This window comes from Salmo trutta, chromosome 26 (genome assembly GCF_901001165.1).
Source record: "Salmo trutta chromosome 26, fSalTru1.1, whole genome shotgun sequence".
In the NCBI taxonomy this organism is placed as follows: Eukaryota; Metazoa; Chordata; class Actinopteri; order Salmoniformes; family Salmonidae; genus Salmo; species Salmo trutta.
In genome coordinates this window covers 30,323,496-30,345,270 of record NC_042982.1, presented here as the reverse complement: position 1 = coordinate 30,345,270, position 21,775 = coordinate 30,323,496, and the positions used below count along the sequence as shown (strand labels likewise).

Genomic DNA, 21,775 nt, shown 5'->3' with positions numbered 1-21,775 from the left:
TTTGATGTGCAGACAGACACGTCTACAGAGCGATGACAGTGACACCCCAAACATTAACAAAAGACAGATTGATTTAAAATGTACGGCTGGCTTGGAAGTTTCAAAATGGCATTACCAGAATTGAGCATGTTGAGTTTCTCTCCATCTCTCCATCTGTCTTGTTGCTCTTTCTCACTAAACTTCCATACTCTCACCCTCTCCATCTATTCTCTCTGTCTCTCCATCTATTCTCTCTGTCTCTCCATCTATTCTCTCTGTCTCTCCATCTATTCTCTCTGTCTCTCCCTCTATTCTCTCTGTCTCTCCCTCTATTCTCTCTGTCTCTCCATCTATTCTCTCTGTCTCTCCCTCTATTCTCTCTGTCTCTCCCTCTATTCTCTCTGTCACAACATTCTTTCTCTTCCTTCATCCCTCCCTCCTTAGGGCAGGCTGTTCTGAGGATGGTGAACCAATGGCAGTAACATTGACTTCCTAACAGGGGTCATGACTTAACCAGGAAATGCTTGTTTAAAGACCAATCGCCCTCTCTACCCATAACCAACTGATTCACCTTTTACATCTCAGGCCTTTTATCACAGCAGTACTACATCCCCCCCTCTCTCTCTCTCTCTCTCTCACTCTCTCTCTCTCTCTCTCTCCCCCTGTCTTCCTCTCTCCCATTCCTCCCTGGCGAGAGGCATCAAGGGATATTTCTCCTGCAGTATTTGACAGTGTTGTGGATCAAGCAGGATTCAGGTTTATAATCGGGGCGATGTGCCCTCTACAACAGAGAAACTTCACCGCTCCTTCGGTAACAACTCACACACACAAACACACACAAACACGTCACATATATACCTCTATCCACACTCTCTGAGTTCTGCCTCTGACAGTCTTGCCAGTGTGTGTGTGTGTGCGTGCAATTGTGTGTGTGTGTGTGTGTGTGTGTGTGTGTGTGTGTGTGTGTGTGTGTGTGTGTGTGTGTCCATATGTCAGGGTGTTTACAGAGGTGGAAAAGGCTGGTATGTCCGTGGCACGGAGACTGTGATTAGACTCAAGATGGCGCCGACAGCGATGGTTGCCTCACTTTCTTAGGAAACTATGCAGTATTTTGTTATTTATGTATTTTTCTTACATTGCAACTCCACGAGGTGAGATCTTGCATGGAGCCCCAGGCCGAGGGAGATTGACAGTTCTTTTGTGTTTCTTCCATTTGCGAATAATCACACCAACTGTTGTCACGTTCTCACCAAGCTGCTTGGCAATGGTCTTGTAGCCCATCCCAGCCTTGTGTAGGTCTACAATCTTGTCCCTGACATCCTTGGAGAGCTCTTTGGTCTTGGCCATGGTGGAGAGTTTGGAATCTGATTGATTGATTGCTTCTGTGGACAGGTGTCTTTAATACAGGTAACAAGCTGAGAATAGGAGCACTCCCTTTAAGAGTGTGCTCTTAATCTCAGCTCGTTACCTGTATAAAAGACACCTGGGAGCCAGATATCTTTCTGATTGAGAGGGGGTCAAATACTTATTCCCCTCATTAAAATGCAAATCAATTTATAACATTTTTGACATTCGTTTTTCTGTGTTTTGTTGTTGTTGTTATTCTGTCTCTCACTGTTCAAATAAACCTACCATTAAAATTATAGACTGATCATTTCTTTGTCAGTGGGCAAACGTACAAAATCAGCAGGGTATCAAATACTTTTTTCCCTCACTGTATGTGTTCTTATTCATCCCTAAGGTAGTTGTTGTGAAATTGTTTGATTACTTGTTAGATATAACTGCACAGTCGGAACTAGAAGCACAAGCATTTCACTGCACTGGCATTAACATTAACATCTGGTCACATCATGTGTATGTGACCAATAAAATTTGATTTGATTTGATTAGAAGAGGCCTTTTCTTATTAAAATGGGCATTGAGTCGAAACTCTGGCCCATCAGTAGATCAAGCCTTTTTTCCTGGGCGCACTTTTTGTCATAACCTGTAAGTGATTACCACAGCGAGGCCTTTCATTCCCAGAGGAGTTCTGCACTCAGAAACAAGACGAAGAGGGAAGAAAATACCACCTCCTCCGCCTGGCAGGATAGAGGGAGTTTAAGATTGGAGGGAGAGAGAGAGATGTTATGAGAGAGGGATGGAATGAGAGAGAGATGGAATGAGAAAGAGATGGAATGAGAGAGGGAGGGAGTGATGAAATGAGAGAGAGATGGAATGAGAAAGGGGGAATGAGTGAAGGAGGGAATGAGAGAGATGGAATGAGAGATGGAATGAGTGAGGGAGGGAATGAGAGAGAGATGAAATGAGAGAGGGGAATGAGTGAGGAAGGGAGTGATGAAATGAGAGAGTGAGGGAATGATAGAAGGAGGGAATGAGAGAGGGAGGGAATGAGAGAGGGAGGGAATGAGAGAGATGGAATGAGAGATGGAATGAGAGAGGGAGGGAATGAGAGAGGGAGGGAATGAGAGAGGGAGGGAATGAGAGAGATGGAATGAGAGAGGGGGAATGAGAGAGGGAGGGAATGAGAGAGAGATGAAATGAGTGAGGGAGGGAATGAGAGAGAGATGAAATGAGTGAGGGAGGGAATGAGAGAGAGATGAAATGAGAGAGGGAGGGAATGAGAGAGAGATGAAATGAGAGAGGGGGAATGAGAGAGGGAGGGAATGAGAGAGAGATGTAACACTTGTCAAGATGTTTGCAATCAGCCTCCATTGTGAGAAACCGAGGGAGAGTTGGCAGACAAAGCATCTATGTGTGGTTATGTTGGTGTTGTATTCAGCTGTGCTGCTCACGCTACATGATTTAAAAGTTAAGAGAGAAGCCACGGTTGAGTGGGTGATCTGACCTCAATAGATATCGCAAATGTACACACAGAAGCACGTACACATTTCACAGAGATGGATCACTAACACACATGCACACACACACCTCAACATCAGTTGTAGAATGCCCTTGATTTGAGAGATTTTGGGGAGATGATGAAGTGGAGGAAAAGGATGACTGCCAAACTGGAACTAAATCTCTCCCACTTAACTCCCTCTCTTCGTCTCATTCTCCGTCTCACTGCCCCCTTCTTTCCCTCTCTCCTTCTCATTCCCCCTCTCTCCTTCTTGCAAAAGTACTCTTCTCCCACAGTCAAATCAATGAAAGTGGCTATCTTTTCTTTTCAGAGCCTCACTACCTCTTTAGATCACTGTCTTTCTCTCTCTCGTTCTTTCAAATTATCTGCCTGTGTCCTCTGTTGATTGGAGCCCATGGCTCTCTCTCACCGTCCCCCCCCCTCTCTCTCTCTCCCTCTCTCCTCCTCAGAGCCTTCTGTCTGTCCATCAACCCAGCTTTTCCAGGAGAGAATAAGAGAGAGAGAGAAAAGGAAGAAAAAGAAAGCGGGTGGTGAGAGAGCAAGAGTAAGAGTGTGTCCAAAAATGAGCAGGAGAGAGAGGGAAAGACAGAGGGGAGGGGAGCCGGGAGGGCTGGGGTGTGGGTAAAGAGCAGCCTGGGGTATTGATTCTGGGGCTTTTCACATGCTAATTTGCTTAGTGACTGCTTTAATCGTTCCCTCTTCTCATCGCAGCCTTCAAAGAGAGGATGCTTTTCAAAAAGATGAGGGAGGAGAGAGGAGAGGAGCGAGAAAGAGCTGGCTCCGAAACCAGATTTTCCATAACGTCCCCTGAAAGTTCACGATCATTAGCTGAATATTTGCTGAACAATTCAGGAAGTTTTAACAATGTGGTTACATGTGGGTTATGCGGGTGGCGTTCGGTGAGCTCAAGCGTTGCGTTTGTTGTGTTTGTATTGTCAGAGCGTTCCTCGCCTGCTTGGGTCACACTCAACGAGCAGTCTTTTCCTGGCCTGAATGGGGTGTAAGGAGAGATGGCGATGAGTGTTAGAAACGGCAGGGGAAAGTGTTGAGCCGGGACCACGGGCCGAGCAGGAAGAGACTTTCAGCACCTCCAGTAATGATAGCTGAATTACAGTTCATCTGTTGGAGGGAGAGTGAGAAGGAGCGAGGGGGGAAGTGAGGAGAGGGGGGGACATAAGTGAAGCTAAAAAAGCAAGAAATATGAGGACTCTTTAAGGAACAGCTATTATTTTAGTGTGATTGCTGGAAAAATAAGAAGCACCCTCCCTCATGACACGTTTTGTCCTCATTGTCATGTTTATATTTTTTCCTACCTTGTGGTAATAGATTTCTCGTCTCTCCACTTAACAACACTAAATTAGCTTCTCTGGAGAGGCAGAAAACGTGATGCGCACATTAAATTATATTCTATTCTTGTGTGTGTTTGCGTGCTTGTGTATCAGAATAGAGACAGGCAATAATGTTCACCATGGTGCTCAACCTCACGACAGTGATGATCATTTTATTATTCAACCCACTTGCTGCTGCTGTCACCAGAGACAGCCTAACTAGCACAAACAACCCAGAGGAGAGGGAGGGAGGGAGGGAGGGAGGGAGGGAGGGAGGGAGGGAGGGAGGGAGGGAAGGAGGGAGGGCACAGAGAGAAATACATAGAAAGGGAGAAAGAGAGGGAGAACAGGGGGTGGAAGAGAGAGGGAGACTACAAATGCAATACCTCATTTGCGTTTGTGTATTTAGAGTCATGAGGGACTAGAGGGATAAATATAATTACGTGGTTAATTTAGATGATGCTCCCTAGTGCATATTTAACAACGTCAACAGAGAGAAAGAGAGACAGACAGAGAGAGAGAGACAGAGAGACAGAGAGACAGAGAGAGAGAGAGAGAGAGAGAGAGAGAGAGAGGCCTACATCTCATACAACTACATCAATACTGGAAAGCTGTGTCATATGTAATACATTTACATTTAAGTCATTTAGCAGACGCTCTTATCCAGAGCGACTTACAAATTGGTGCATTCACCTTATACTCATAATCCAGTAATATGAACCCCTTTCAGTTGAGATGGTCAATGGTCAGGATCAACGGGTTAAGGTTAGGGGAATCGAGGGAAAACACTACAATCACACTCTTTGGCTACAATCATTCCTCTCTCTGACACTAATCTGGTCATACACACACAAACACACTCATTCTTGCTACAACAAAACAGGTGGGTAGGTTGGCAGGTTGACTTGGAAGAGCAGCGGTGGCCCTGTCCTTGATGTGGTGTTTGTATAGATGGTGAAGAGGTTTAGCAGCTCAACCATCAAATCCCAGTCTGCTCCCCACTACCCTCCCTCCCCGATGAGAGGTGTCAAAACAGTCTGCCACCTTTACGGTTCAGCCAACCTGTAAACTCCAACTATGTCCTCAGTGGAGGCTCCTCAGAGGGGGAAGGGGAGGACCAACCTCCTCAGTGAATTTCATAAAAATTAAAATAGTGAAACATTTAAAAAGTTATCCTTTTCAGATAAAACTACACCAAATATATTCACGTCACCAAATAATTGATTAGGACGCCGAAATGGCGCCGAAGAGGATGGCTGACGTTTTACATTCCGTAATCAATTGTGCTCCTTTGTTCGTTTTTTTGTGATGTTTGTAACTTTTTTTAACGTATTTTGTACATAATGTTGCTGCTACCATCTCTTATGACCGAAAATAACTTCTGGACATCAGAACTGGGATTACTCACTACGGATTGCAAGAAGCTTTTTCCTTTAACCTCTACGGGCTAGGGGGCAGCATTGAGAATTTTGGAAAAAATATGTGCCCATATTTAACTGCCTCCTACACCAACTCAGAAGCTAGAATATGCATATTATTGTTCAGGTTTGGATAGAAAACACCCTAAAGTTTCTAAAACTGTTTGAATGGTGTCTGTGAGTATAACAGAACTCCTATGGCAGGCAAAAACCTGAGAAGGTTTCATGCAGGAAGTACCCTGTCTGACAAGGTGTTGTTGTTCTTGCTTCTGTTTATTGAAGAGTCAGGATCTTAGCTGTAACGTGACAATTCCTAGGGCTCCAATAGGCTCTCAGAACCCGGGAAAAACCTGAACGATGACGAGGCAGCCTCAGGCTGAAACACATTATCTCCTTTTCCAAGTGTCACATCAGAGGACAATAGAATTAGGCGCGTGCGTGATTCGCCCCCGTGGAGTATTTTCATTTGGCTGTTTAGCTAATTGCAGATTCCCGGTCGGAATATTATCGCTTTTCTACGAGATAAATTGCATAAAAATTGATTTTAAACAGCGGTTGACATGCTTCGAAGTACGGTAATGGAATATTTAGAATTTTTTTGTCACGTTCTGCGCCATGCGCACGACCGTGATTTAGCATTCTGATAGTGTCTAGAACGCACGAACAAAACGCCGCTGTTTGGATATAACGATGGATTATTTGGGACCAAACCTACATTTGTTATTGAAGTAGAAGTCCTGGGAGTGCATTCTGACGAAGAACAGGAAAGATAAGACCATTTTTCTTATAGGAAATGTGATTTTGGTGAAGGCTAAACTTGCCGGGTGTCTAAATAGCTAGCCCGTGATGGCTTGGGCTATGTACTTAGAATATTGCAAAATGTGCTTCATCCGAAAAGCTATTTTAAAATCGGACATATCGAGTGCATAGAGGAGTAATGTATCTATAATTCTTAAAATAATTGTTATGCTTTTTGTGAACGTTTATCATGAGTAATTTAGCAAATTGTTAGTAAATTCCCGGAAGTTTGCGGGGGGTATGCTTTTTCTGAACGTCACATGCTAATGTAAAAAGCTGGTTTTTGATATAAATATGAACTTGATTGAACAGACATGCATGTATTGTATAACATAATGTCCTAGGTGTGTCATCTGATGAAGATCATAAAAGGTTAGTGCTGCATTTAGCTGTGGTTTGGGTTTTTGTGACATTATATGCTAGCTTGAAAAATGGGTGTCTGATTATTTCTGGCTGGGCACTCTCCTGACATAATCTAATGTTTTGCTTTCGTTGTAAAACCTTTTTGAAATCGGACAGTGTGGTTAGATTAACGAGAGTCTTGTCTTTAAATAGCTGTAAAATAGTCATATGTTTGAGAAATTGAAGTAATAGTATTTCAAACGTTTTAAAAATCGCGCCACTGGATTCAACTGGCTGTTACGTAGGTGGGACGAATTCGTCCCGCCGGAACCCATAGAGGTTAACGAGTCCGACGAGAAAGAGATACTGCTCTCCCGGGAACAGGCCCAGATCCACGTCATTTGCGTGAAGAAAAGACAGAGGAAAAAAGGATGCAGATCAGGCTGCCTTTTGAGAATCCGTAGGCGAGCGAGTAAACTCCCGTTGCATCAATTCTACTTGCTAACATGCAATCATTGGAAAATATAATGGATGACCTACGATTACGATTATCCTACTAATGGGACATTAAGAACTGTAATATCCTAGGTTTCACCGAGTCATGGCTGAATGACGATACGGACAATATAGAGCTGGAGGGATTTTCAATGTACCGGCAGAACAGAGAAGTTATGTTTGGTAAGACGAGGGGTGGGGGTGTGTGTCTTTTTGTCAATAACAGCTGGTGCGTGATGCCTAATATTAAAGAAGTCTCGAGGTATTGCTCACCTGAGGTAGAGTACCTTATGATAAGCTGTCGACCACACTATCTACCAAGAGCGTTTTCATCTATATTATTCGTAGCCGTCTATTTACCACCACAGACTGATGCTGGCATTACAACCACCTCTATAAGGCCATAAGCAAATAAGAAAATGCTCACCCAGAAGCGGCGCTCCTGGTAGCCGGTGACTTTAATGGAGGCAAATTTAAATCAGTTTTACCACATTTTTACCAGCGTGCACATGTGCAACCAGAGGGAAAAAAACTCTAGATCACCTTTAATCCACACACAGAGATGCATACAAAACTCTCCGCTGTCCTCCATTTGGCAAATCCGACCATAATTCTATCCTCCTGATTCCTGCTTGCAAGCAAAAACTAAAGCAGGAAGTATCGAGCTAAAGGCTAGAGCTGCCGCTTTCAAGGAGCGGAACACTAATCCGGACGCCTATAAGAAATCCCGCTATGCCCTCAGACAAACCATCAAACAAGCAAAGCTTCAATACAGGATTAAGATTGAATCCTACTACACTAGCTCTGACGCTCATCGGATGAGGCAGGGCTTGAAAACTATTACGGACTACAAAGAGAAACCCAGACGCGAGCTCCCCAGTGACGCGATCCGACCAGATGAGCTAAAGGCCTTTTATGCTTGCTTCGAGGCAAGAAACACTGAAGGATGCACGACAGCAACAGCTGTTCTGGATGACTGTGTGATAACGCTCTCAGTAGCCGATGTGAGCAAGACCTTTAAACAGGTCAACATTCACAAAGCCGCTGGGCCAGACGGATTACCAGGACGTGTACTCAAAGCATGCGCGGACCAACTGGCAAGTGTCTTCACTGATATTTTCATCCTCTCCCTGAGTGAGTCTGTAATACCTACAGTGAGGGAAAAAAGTATTTGATCCCCTGCTGATTTTGTACGTTTGCCCACTGACAAAGAAATTCAGTCTATCATTTTAATGGTAGGTTAACCGACAGAATAACAACAAAAAAATTCAGAAAAACGCATGTCAAAAATGTTATAAATTGATTTGCATTTTAATGAGGGAAATAAGTATTTGACCCCTCTGCAAAACATGACTTAGTGCTTGGTGGCAAAACCCTTGTTGGCAATCACAGAGGTCAGACGTTTCTTGTAGTTGGCCACCAGGTTTGCAAACATCTCAGCAGGGATTTTGCCCCACTCCTCTTTGCAGATCTTCTCCAAGGCATTAAGGTTTCGAGGCTGACATTTGGCAACTCGAACCTTCAGCTCCCTCCACAGATTTTCTATGGGATTAAGGTCTGGAGACTGGCTAGGCCAATCCAGGACCTTAATGTCCTTCTTCATGAGCCACTCCTTTGTTGCCTTGGCCGTGTGTTTTGGGTCATTGTCATGCTGGAATACCCATCCACGACCCATTTTCAATGCCCTGGCTGAGGGAAGGAGGTTCTCACCCAAGATTTGACGGTACATGGCCCCGTCCATCGTCCCTTTGATGCGGTGAAGTTGTCCTGTCCCCTTAGCAGAAAAACACCCCCAAAGCATAATGTTTCCACCTCCATGTTTGACGGTGGGGATGGTGTTCTTGGGGTCATAGGCAGCATTCCTCCTCCTCCAAACACGTTGAGTTGATGCCAAAGAGCTCCATTTTGGTCTCATCTGACCACAACACTTTCACCCAGTTGTCCTCTGAATCATTCAGATGTTCATTGGCAAACTTCAGACGGGCATGTATATGTGTAACGGGTTTCGTCGGAAGGAGTTGAAGAAGAAGTGGACCAAAGCACAGCATGGTAAGTGTTCATGATTTTTATTACTCAATGAAACATTCAAACAAAAATAACAAAGAAACGAAAAGTGCACAGTTCTGTCAGGTACAGAATACAAAACAGAAAACAACGACCCACAAACACAGGTGGGAAAAGGCTGCCTAAGTATGATTCCCAATCAGAGACAACGATAGACAGCTGCCTCTGATTGGGAACCCTACTCGGCCAACACAAAGAAATAGATAACATAGAATGCCCACCCCACATCACACCCCGACCTAACCAAATAGAGAAATAAAACGTCTCTCTAAGGTCAGGGCGTGACAATATGTGCTTCCTTGAGCAGGGGGACCTTGCTGGTGCTGCAGGATTTCAGTCCTTCGCGGCGTAGTGTGTTACCAATTGTTTTCTTGATGACTATGGTCCCAGCTGCCTTGAGATCATTGACAAGATCCTCCCGTGTAGTTCTGGGCTGATTCCTCACCGTTCTCATGATCATTGCAACTCCACGAGGTGAGATCTTGCATGGAGCCCCAGGCCGAGGGACATTGACAGTTCTTTTGTGTTTCTTCCATTTGCGAATAATCGCACCAAATGTTGTCACCTTCTCACCAAGCTGCTTGGCGATGGTCTTGTAGCCCATTCCAGCCTTGTGTAGGTCTACAATCTTGTCCCTGACATCCTTGGAGAGCTCTTTGGTCTTGGCCATGGTGGAGAGTTTGGAATCTGATTGATTGATTGCTTCTGTGGACAGGTGTCTTTTATACAGGTAACAAACTAAGATTAGGAGCACTCCCTTTAAGAGTGTGCTCCTAATCTCAGCTCGTTACCTGTACAAAAGACACCTGGGAGCAAGAAATCTTTCTGATTGTGTAACGGGCGTCGTATAGAGGGGACCAAGGCGCGGTGTGTTGAGTGCTCATGATTATACTTTAATGAAAACTAAACACTTTTACAAAGAAACAAAACGACAGCAAACAGTTCCGTCAGGCAACAGACAACAGAACGGAAAACAACTACCCACAAACACAATAGAAAAAACCCCAACTTAAATATGATCTCCAATTAGGCAACGAGGACCAGCTGCCTCCAATTGGAGATCAACCCAAAAAACAACAACATAGAAATAGAAACCTAGAACATAACATAGAAATAGAAAACCACCCAAAAACATCCCCTGTCACGCCCTGACCTACTCTACTATAGAAAATGACATCTTACAAGGGTCAGGACGTGACAGTACCCCCCCCCCTCCCCCAAGGTGCAGACTCTGAATACAAGTAACAAAACCAACAAAACAAAAAGGGAGGGTAGGGAGGGTGACAATTGTCTATGGCGGCTCAAATGCAGTCCACATAACCTTAACCTCCAGCAGAGGAGGCGGCTCCGGTTCGGGGCATAACCCCCGCTCCACCCGCTGATCCTTCTGCTTTAGTACCACCGGACCGCGGATCGTCGGAGGTGGAACCGGACTGTAGATCGTCGCTGGAGGTTCTGTGCTGCAGGCCGCCGCTGGAGGCTCTGTGCTGCAGGCCGCCGCTGGAGGTTCTGGGCTGCAGGCCACCGCTGGAGGTTCTGGGCTGCAGGCCGCCGCTGGAGGTTCTGGGCTGCAGGCCGCCGCTGGAGGTTCTGGGCTGCAGGCCGCCGCTGGAGGTTCTGGGCTGCAGGCCGCCGCTGGAGGTTCTGGGCTGCAGGCCGCCGCTGAAGACTCCGGGCTGCAGGCCGTCGCTGAAGACTCCGGGCTGGGGAACGTCGCTGGAGGCTCCGGACTGGGGAGTGTTGCTGGAGGCTCCGGACTGGGGAGCATTGCTGGAGGCTCCGGATTGGGGAGCGTAGCTGGAGGCTCCGGACTGAGGAGCGTCGCCGGAGGCTCCGGACTGGGAAGCGTCATTATAGGTTCCGGACTAGGGACCGTTGCTGCAGGCTCCATGCCATGGATCATCTCTACAGGTTCACTTGTTTGGAACACTGCTGCTACTCGCTATTTATTATATATGCATAGTCACTTCACCCCTACCAACATGTACAAATTACCTCCAACCTGTACCCCTGCACACTGACTCGGTACCGGTACCCTCTGTATACAGCCTCATTATTGTTATGTAATTGTGTTACTTTTTATAATTTTTTACTTTCGTTTATTTGGTAAATATTTTCTAAACTCTTCTTGAACTGCACTGTTGGTTAAGGGCTTGTAAGTAAGCATTTCACGGTAAGGTCTACAGTTGTTGTATTCGGCGCATGTGACAAATAAAGTTTGATTTGATTAAAGCACACTGTTTTGCAATGAAGGTCTACAGTAGCCTCAACAGGACTCTGCAGGGTAGCACCATGGTGTAGCTGGAGGACAGCTAGCTTCCGTCCTCCTCTGGGTATATGGACTTCAATACAAAACTTAGGAGGCTCATGGTGCTCACTGCCTTCCACAAATTAACTTCTTAATTTCTTCTTACTTAGGTAGCAAATGCAGCTAGCTAGTTTAGCCTACTCAAACACCCGGCTCAAACAGAGGGATGCTATGTTAGCTAGCTGGCTATAACTATGCAACACTGGAACTCTTCCAAGTCAAGGTAAGCTTTGGGTTTTACTAATTTATTGCCACCGTGGCCCGCTGGTGTAACTGCTTACAGGCTGTACAATGTACTGCATTATTGTAGGGGATTTACTAATGCGTTAGTTCTAGTAGCTATGTTGACTATGACATTACGTTAGCTAATATGGTGACAACGATGTAGGCTGTGTGTAGCAGTTATGATATGAAGGTATGAGTTGGAAAGATTTTTTCGCCTGGTCACAGACAGCTGTTGTGTTGTGCACCGAAGTCCACAAGCGAAGGGAAAAGGTGAGAGGAGTAGAGCGCGTTGATGGCAGAAGGATACAATTATATGTGGCTTTGAAAGTGAACAGTTTGCGTGTGATCAGGGTTGCATTCATTCCGCCGATTCTGTTGAAATACGTTTCTTAAACGGAAGCAAACAGAATGAAATGGGGATAAACATGCCTGAATTTGTCCAATAGAAATTCCTGATGGGTACAGGGAAAATTAGAGTATCATGTAGTAGCCTAAACCTATCAATGTTACATTGAACTGGCTGAATGGAATAGGAATGACAGTCATCCAATATGGTGTAATAGAAATAAGGACATGTTCATATATATATATTTTTTTCAATGAGCGTCTTCCATCTTAAACGGCACCGACCACGACTACCCTTTCTCACCCATCCTGCTCCTCGCTCCACACGACTCTCACACTTCCCAAGTCGCCTGCCTCCAACACATACACACGGAAACGCACACACATGAACGCAATACACATACAAACCTGTACACACAAACACACAGTCACACACATTAACTCACATGAACGCAATACACAGACTAACTCACACATAAACACATACATCGATACACACACTCACACATGACTCCCCCCCCCCCCCCCCCAACAATGGAGTCACCCTCAACAGACGACTAGCGGGAGAGAGCGCTACCCTGCTACCCAAGCTCATAGAAACAAGGGAATGAGAGAGAAAAGAAAGGAACCCAAAAGCAAACCCCCGGTCATCCTCGGGGGGCCCTGCCTGGCCTCTTTACCCCCTGTACCCCTTGGCCCCTGTGCTCTGTGTACATCCTGGCGGCCCCCGAGCACCCAGCTGTCAGGATACTGACGTCTTAATCAATCCTGGCCCACGACCTTGTCACACATACCAGCAAGATGGATGAACAACTTAGTGACCTTTGACCCTCAGCCAGCGTTCACAATCCCCTGACCCCCCCTAACCCACACACCCCCCAACCTCACTGCTCCAACAATGATGGAGGAGTCCCATTCACTCACCACTGCTGGGAACCAGAGGCCAAGGTACCCCCATAACCTTTGCACACACACACACACACACCCTCTTTCTGACAGAGGACTTGAGACCCAACCCCCCATCTCAGCCCCTCTTTAGTGTCTTGGACCACATGATTATATTGAAGTTGAGCCCCCCTCTATTCTGCCTCGTCATGCTGGGGAATATTAACCAGCTCATCAGTGCACTTGAAGGCTGACAGTGAGCTCCACCTTTTAACCCATCAAACACTGAGGTGAACCCTGGACTGACGCTCTGGTAGCCATGGAGACGTGAGTGTTTGTCTGAACTAACTCTGATGTGATAGTTGTCCGTGAGATTGGTATGAGAGGGAACTAAATATTGCTGACTCACACCAGTAATGATACATAATCATTCAAAGAGATTAACTGAATTGAACGAGTGTATTTAACTACCCTCAATCTGCTCTCCTTCATCCCTCCATCTCTGCTCTCTCCTTCTTTGAAGACAACCCAGGGGAGGGAGAAACTGGCCCCAGCTATCCACACAGCCACAGCCACCGACAGGGGAGACTGGCTACATTCCAAAGAACATTCTTGCCATGAAATGCTACCCCCTCAGCCGCAACCTTTCCCACACACACACACCATCTGTGACCATTTGTACCTCAGTGCGTCCTCCTCGTCCCCCCTCAGAAGGAGCCAGCCCTAGTACCCTAAATCACCAGGTCTGTTTGTCATGCAATTAGTCCTCTGAGATAGAGCTTAAAGGCTCCCCCGTAAATGAAGGTAGGTAGAGTGGCCCGTCCCCCACTGTGGCCACGCACCAAGAGAGACACATACAGTAGGCCTATATATCCTTGGTAATTGTATTGACAGATTCAACATATGATCTCCTCTGGCTTTTGAGTACAATTTTGTTTTCTTGCATTGCCATGTTTTTATTCATATGCTGATAGTTAATATAAGACATCCACTCAGTATAGCCACTCAAACAACATTAAACAGAACCAAGAGGGATCATTGAGATGGAAGAGTAAAACAAACACTTGTAGCATTTTTTCCCCCTCACCCTCACTGCCGTGTGTGTGTGTGTGTGTGTGTGTGTGTGTGTGTGTGTGTGTGTGTGTGTGTGTGTGTGTGTGTGTGTGTGTGTGTGTGTGTGTGTGTGTGTGCGCGCATCTGCGCATGTGTGAGTGTGTGCGTGTGTTGCTTTCCACCTCTCATCCACCATCATATAATGAGGTGAATGAGCACTGGCCCTACTGAGAATCATCTGGCTGGGATTGGGGCTGGTGGTGGGGTGGGGAGGAGAGAGAGAGAATGGGAAACATCTGGTTGGGATTGGAGCTGGGTTGGGGAGGAGAGAGAGAGAGAGAGGGACTGGGAATCATCTGGCTGGGATTTAGGCTGGTGTTGAGGTGGGGAGGAGAGAGAGAGACTGGGAGAGACTGGGAATCATCTGGCTGGGAATGGGGCTGGTGGTGGGATGTGGAGGAGATAGAGAGAGAGAGACTGGGAATCATCTGGCTGGGAATGGGGCTGGTGGTGGGATGTGGAGGAGATAGAGAGAGAGAGACTGGGAATCATCTGGCTGGGAATGGGGCTGGTGGTGGGATGTGGAGGAGATAGAGAGAGAGAGACTGGGAATCATCTGGCTGGGAATGGGGCTAGGAGGAGAGAGAGAGACTGGCAGCTACTGGTATCTATTTAGACTGATCTCTTCTGAGCCATTTATCCACTAGAGACACACGGCAGACAGGCAGGCCTGTTCCCCTGGCTGAACTAACACATCCCAACAGCAGGCCTGTTCTCCTGGCCGAACTAACACATCCCAATAGCAGGCCTGTTCCCCTGGCCGAACTAACACATCCCAACAGCAGGTCTGTTACCCTGGCCGAACTAACACATCCCAACAGCAGGCCTGTTCTCCTGGCCGAACTAACACATCCCAACAGCAGGCCTGTTCCCCTGGCCGAACTAACACATCCCAACAGCAGGTCTGTTCCCCTGGCCGAACTAACACATCCCAATAGCAGGCCTGTTCTCCTGGCCGAACTAACACATCCCAATAGCAGGCCTGTTCCCCTGGCCGAACTAACACATCCCAACAGCAGGTCTGTTCCCCTGGCCGAACTAACACATCCCAATAGCAGGCCTGTTCCCCTGGCCGAACTAACACATCCCAATAGCAGGCCTGTTCCCCTGGCCGAACTAACACATCCCAATAGCAGGCCTGTTCCCCTGGCCGAACTAACACATCCCAATAGCAGGCCTGTTCCCCTGGCCGAACTAACACATCCCAATAGCAGGCCTGTTCTCCTGGGCGAACTAACACATCCCAACAGCAGGTCTGTTCCCCTGGCCGAACTAACACATCCCAACAGCAGGCCTGTTCTCCTGGCCGAACTAACACATCCCAATAGCAGGCCTGTTCCCCTGGCCGAACTAACACATCCCAATAGCAGGCCTGTTCCCCTGGCCGAACTAACATATCCCAATAGCAGGCCTGTTCTCCTGGCCGAACTAACACATCCCAATAGCAGGCCTGTTCTCCTGGCCGAACTAACACATCCCAATAGCAGGCCTGTTCTCCTGGCCTAACTAACACATCCCAACAGCAGGCCTGTTCTCCTGGCCTAACTAACACATCCCAACAGCAGGTCTGTTCCCCTGGCCGAACTAACACATCCCAACAGCAGGTCTGTTCTCCTTGCCGAACTAACACATCCCAATGGCCTGGATAATTACGGAATTTACAATCATCACTGCTTCTATTACTCAGCCTGATACCATGTAGGAGAGACGCAGCGAGGGGAGGAGGAGAGACAACAAGCAACAGAGAGAGAGGTTGGTGAATAGAGGAGAGGGGGAAGAGGGAGAGAGTGAGAGACAAAGAGAGCGGGATACATGGAGGGAGTGAGACAAAGAGACCTACAAAGAGAGAGGAGGGAGATATGATAAAGAAGCAGGCTTCTGTATGGAGATAGAGATGAAAGGTGAATGAAGAGAGAAAGACAGAGACGAGTATAAATAACCTTGCAGAACAGCTGCTGCCAGCGACTAGAGAGATATATTTGAGGCAGACAGAAGATTTCTCTCCTTAACTTACCCTGGCATTTAGCGTTCCTCTCCTCAAATCCCGGGTTACACAGGCAGTTCCCGATGGGCACCAGCCACTCTCCGTCCGCCCCGCAGTACATTTTGGGAACGTCACGCTCCTCAGAATTATGCACGCAGGATCCTCGGACTTCCACCAGTGAGGAGGTGTCGGCCCCGGTGATGGTGTCAGGGAACTGGGCCAGGTTCCTCACAGCCAAGGGACACTTCTTATAGAACACCCTGACAGACACCAGGGCGATGCAGGCTCCCACGTCCTGGAAGGCCAGGTAGAAACCCTTTCGGGTCAAGGCTCCAACGTCCCTGACCTCCGTGTTCAGCTTCATGATGCGATCTCCGATGTCCACCTGGGTGAAGCTCTCGTCGGCCGCCACCGTGTCAATCTTGCCAAACTGGTTCTCTCGGATGTAGCGCTCCTTGTCGTTGTTAGACTCGTAGTAGTAGAGGTTGAAGGTCTCCTTGCAGGTTCCCATGACACCAGGGAGGCTGTTACAGTCGCGCAGGGTGAACTTGATCTCGATGTAGACACGCTGGGCACCACCTCGGAGGATCCAGTCCGTTCTAAGCCAGTTGTTCTGGTTGGGTTCCATGACGTTACACACCTGGTATGTCCTGATGGGAATGTTCTTCTCATCCATGATGCTCACCTCCTCCCACTGAGGACACAAACACAGAGACAATGTTAGAAAAAAATCGGACAAACATTATATCAACATTAGAAAATCCTGGAAAATGGTAGGCCACATAAAAACATTGACTTGCAAACATACATTGAGAACGACCATAGCAAAATGGTGATGCAATATCTGTGTCCCAGTAGGCCAATTATTTAATGGCCAAGCTTGTCAATTCAAGAATAATAAATGCATGACAAGGCCTAATTTAAATAGTAAGGCCTTTTATAATGAAACTACTACTGGTACAGGCAGAAATAAGTACAAATAGGCCTACTGCACTCTATTCAATCCTGACTAGTAAGTTTTATCTCCACATAAAAGGAAACCAACCAAATCCTTGGGGAACATGCACCATTCAAATTATTACTATAATGTCAAATTGAATGTCTCAATGTAAATCCCCATAACTCCATGATAAATTTAAAGGTCACGAAATGGAGAGAAATACAGAGAGAGAGCGAAGAGAAAGGAAAGGGAGTATTGAAACAATCTTATGTATGAGTTAATGGATAGGCCCTAAGGCTGTAATGGCTTATAGTGATTAGAATAGAAACCCAAGTGATTTGAACAGAAACCAATAGAAAAAGTGTGTCTGTGTTCTTTCTGTAGGTATACAAATGATTTTCGAGAGGGAGAGGGTTTTGACAGCACACATGTGGATTGGATGTATGGATTACGTTATTGATGACTGGCTGGCTTATTATTATAGGAGCAATGTTCGTTTTACTTATGATAATGAGTCTAGGGAATGTGGTGTTTTGAAAGGCATTGGGGGCATTATGGCATGCTCATAAAGGTCCAATGCAGCAGTTTTTATCTCAATATCAAATCATTTCTGGGTAACAATTAAGTACCTTACTGTGATCGTTTTCAATTATAATTGTCAAAAAGAAACAAAACAGCTTCTCAGCAAAGAATTTAGCTAGGACTGTCTGGGAGTGGTTTGAGTGGGGAGGGGAAAACAGAGAACTAGCTGTTTATTGGCAGAGAGGTTTGGAAATCTCTTTCTTATTGGTCTATTAACTAATATACCACCTGGTGATGTCAACAGACAGGCCAAAACTCCATCCCACCAAAACAGGCTGTAATTTCAGGCAGTCTTTTCAAACAGTTCTTGCACTAAAAGGGCATAATCATAATTTTCACAATTTCACATTATTATCTGACCTTATGGTGTGGAAATATATATAAAAACAGGTAAATCACATTTTTCACTTCGCTGGGCCTTTACATTTTTCATAATGAGGTTAAAAAGGGTTTTCGAATTTATTGCATTTCAAAACAAGAGCAGACAAACCAGCCTTCTGCTTGTATCTGGTTAGGATTATAAAGTATTCAGAGAAAGGAGTCCAAACAGAGCTATTACTACGGGGCAGGATGTATCCTGCGCTGAATTTGATTCAACGTGTTATCATAAATAATCTCGTTCAAAGCCCTATTCCTTTGAGTAGGGGAGATAACTGTAAACATGTCTGAGGCTCCGGTGCTCTATTCCACTGCTCTCTTCTCTCTGCTTGGCCCTTTATCGTGGAAATCAACTGGTGTGGCAGATAAGGCCGCACCTTTCCCCGATAGCGGAGGAGAGGGAGAATGTTGGCAATTGGTTGTAATGAGAGGGTGAATGCAGGCCTGTCGGCGCTGCCTGCACCCTGTCAATCACTCCGCCATGGAGGAAACGGCTGAAAGAGGAACAGAGAGCAACTAACAGCAGCACACACGAACCAAGTTCATTGAGCAACAACTCAACCCCATGGTGAATAAAACAAGAGTTGGAGAGGCGGGGCTGCGACAAAAGATCAACGTTTCTTTTATGGGTCTATAGCATACGATAAACAGTATCATTCAAATATAATGGATATGCCAGAAGATGTCTGAAAAGACAGAAGAACGTCATTGCTCTTGGATAGCATATGTTGCTCTACTTTGGGACACCTTGTTGGTTTAGTCTATAAATACGACTAAAACTATAAGATGGTTCCATGTACTTAATCAGACGCCAGTGCTGCTGCTGCTTCGGCCCAGGGAACAACTGTGTCAGACAGGACCCAGCCGCGCGCACCCCGGGCCCCTTCACGGCCATTCCCGAAACAGTCGCACTCTGTACATGATCAGCGCAACTATATATATCCCAATTAGACCACGGGATCATGCATTTAGTCCGATCACATTCCCTATCGCTTTATGGCCCAATCCAATCATACCGCGAGGACTGAAACCCGCTGCCCTTTCCCTTCATTCATCCATTCCAGAGGGCCCTTTCTGTGCTGCCAAGTTCCTCTCCCCGCGCCTCAATGGGGGAAAAGGATATAAAGTTTCTCCACAAAGACCGATTCAATCCGCCGTCTATTCAGGAAACCCGACGCCTGCTACAGTATCGGACTCGAATCTGACCATTACTGCAAGTAGAGAGAGAGAAGGAGGGAGGGGGCCGGTAGGCTATAGAGGACATCATCTCTCCATTTTGAATCAACGGGGGACTCGCGTCCTAACGAGGGGAACTTACCCCTCCTTCTGTTGGGTTGGCGACCCAGCCCAATTCCCCCGCTACGGATCTGGAGTCCAGCAACGTCACTGAAAAACATAGAAAGAGAAGTGAGCAGTTATAGGCTGTTCATAACACGGATGATGTGTAACCTTGTCTCCAGTGCTAATATACCGTTTGAAAAAGCCACGGTGCTGTTATGATACCATAGTTGGATAGTTATGCAGTTTGATCGAGGAAAACAATTCTGCGCAATCTGCTCAACGAAAAACCAGTCAGAAATAGGCTAATGATCGATGTGTAACGACATATCTATAGGGCCATGTACACACATATAACTCCATAAACTATTTCATATGTTTGGATTACTCAAATAAGTAATTTTGATATATTCTTTCAGGGGGATTTGTGATTAAAAACATAAAGGGACCCCATTTTACGGGCATTTGATATTTGTATAAAGAACCATGGGTATTGTCATTGTAACCCAGTGACTGAAACTCTGGATGTTTGGTTAAGAAATGGGCCTAGATATTGGAGACTCCGTTTGTCTGTTTTAACTCCTGAGGTTCGATGATGATCAATCGAAATCAATTAGAGGAGCACGGACTTCTAAATTAATTTGCTTCAGTGAGAAATCAGAAATAATCCGTGATGAGATTTAAATAGTCTGATATTTCTTACTGCAATCTTCTCAGTGCGCAGTGACGAAAATCTACATTTAAAGCGCGTAAATGTGCATTGAATTTAATTTTAAAAAGTGGATTTAATTTAAGATGTTAACATTTATCAGAAATTACTTGGCTTAGGTATTTATTTGAGTACTGTTTTGAAGTTAATGCATTTGACATAGAAAATGCACAAGAGCCACTTGATAATTGAATGGGGATTATTGTACAGAACTGCAACTGCAATACATGGTTATGAACTAAAATAACATGGCTCGTTTTGGAAGGGGGGGGTGCACCACCGTCCTGCACAAAACCAGACACAGACATGCCCTCCAAAGCATTAATGATTTCTACATAAAATCGAGTCTTTGTAACCTATATGGCTCAAGAAAAAAACTAATTTTGTTGAAGAAGGTGACTGTTGCTTAATTAACAGAAACTGTGAAGTAAGACTTCCCAGCACTCCACTCGGACCCTGCTAGAGCCCCATATAGACTTCATACGCTCCGGCTTTCTGCCAAGCGCTTTCAACAATTTGGGCAGCAAGAGGACCAAGTAGCCTACGACACAAAACGTTCGATGGGTTTGACGCATATGGAAATCCAATGTCAGAGAATAATGGCACATGTTGTTGAGCAAATTAATAGTGTTGCCCCCTTATTTGAGTGTTGCAGGTCCTTGCACGAGTCCAGAATAGCTACGGGACAACGGGCTCGTGGTCCGTCTCACACACGAAGTGGATGGAGTATAAACTAACAGAGAAGAGGTCCAAGACGGGGCTCCGCTGTTATTCCAAGTCTTACCTTCATTTGGGGGGTAAATCCGTGCCGAAGAAACAAACGTAGAAATCCCAAACAGCACAGAGGTCGCCGTAAACAAAATCCCAGCCATGAGTGCCATTTGTCGTTCGCCTTTTTTCTCGTCGTTCGTTCCGCTCCTCGCAGGTCTCGCTCTCTCTCTCTCCCCGTGGGATATACGTTTGAAGCAGGGATAGAGCGATGCTCCGAAAACAGCCGGGAGGCGGGTCTGAGCGCTCTGACGCGGCAGTCATTCCAAATAGGAAACGCAGTGGACGGGAAAACAGGGGCAAATAATCATTAACTGTCCCCCTACCCCTCAGCCATGAGTGGACACTGTGCCAAATGGGACTGTGTAAAGGGCCAGTTGTTACTGTAATATTTAGTGCATTTCTTTCATGCGTACACCACTCATTTTCTTGTTAAAGACAACCAATACACTTCCAAGATAATGTCGTTACATTGTTATTAATAATGAAGATGAAATTCCCAATAACGTTTCAACATTGGTATCCCTTATTAGGTCTAGGCTATAGCACGTGTCTCAAAAGTGCTTTGCTCAAATAATCCCAAAAAAATCTTAATTATTTCTTCGGACTAGTCGTTGTCATGTGTAGTCAGATATTTGTCATTTTTCTCATAACGTGAGTTAAACCTACTCGTCATTGGACCGCGTTGTGATCCCCATATGAAAGTTGTCTCCAGTGATGTGCAGCGCTGTCCAAGGTGAAACACTTTAGACCAAGGTCGCCACCTAGCGGATACAATCACAGATAGTCTGTATCTATTGGTTTATGGAACAAGTAAGAGCATGACCCAATTACATAACACGATATTCCACTTTGGGAAATTGATCATAACAATTACGTGATGAATGATGGCCACGAATCCCGTGTTATTTGATTATAGTCGTAATTCAAATAGCATTTTATCAAGGTTGTATTGGAATGAAGGTGTGTTGGGCTG

The 21,775-nt window shown here is 45.9% G+C and overlaps 1 protein-coding gene across 1 annotated transcript in view; it reads right to left on the bottom strand.

Annotated features, from left to right (window-relative positions):
* Positions 1-21,022, bottom strand: part of LOC115163882 (ephrin type-A receptor 4) — a 60,616-nt gene extending 39,594 nt beyond the window's left edge. The window contains exons 1-3 of the mRNA XM_029716092.1: positions 20,816-21,022; positions 19,363-19,430; positions 16,175-16,838 (exon numbers count right to left, since the gene is read on the bottom strand). Of these exons, the coding sequence (XP_029571952.1) occupies positions 16,175-16,838; positions 19,363-19,430; positions 20,816-20,912 (829 nt within the window). The 5' untranslated portion in view covers positions 20,913-21,022. The remainder of the gene's footprint in view (positions 1-16,174; positions 16,839-19,362; positions 19,431-20,815) is intronic.
* Positions 21,023-21,775: the final 753 nt, after the last annotated feature.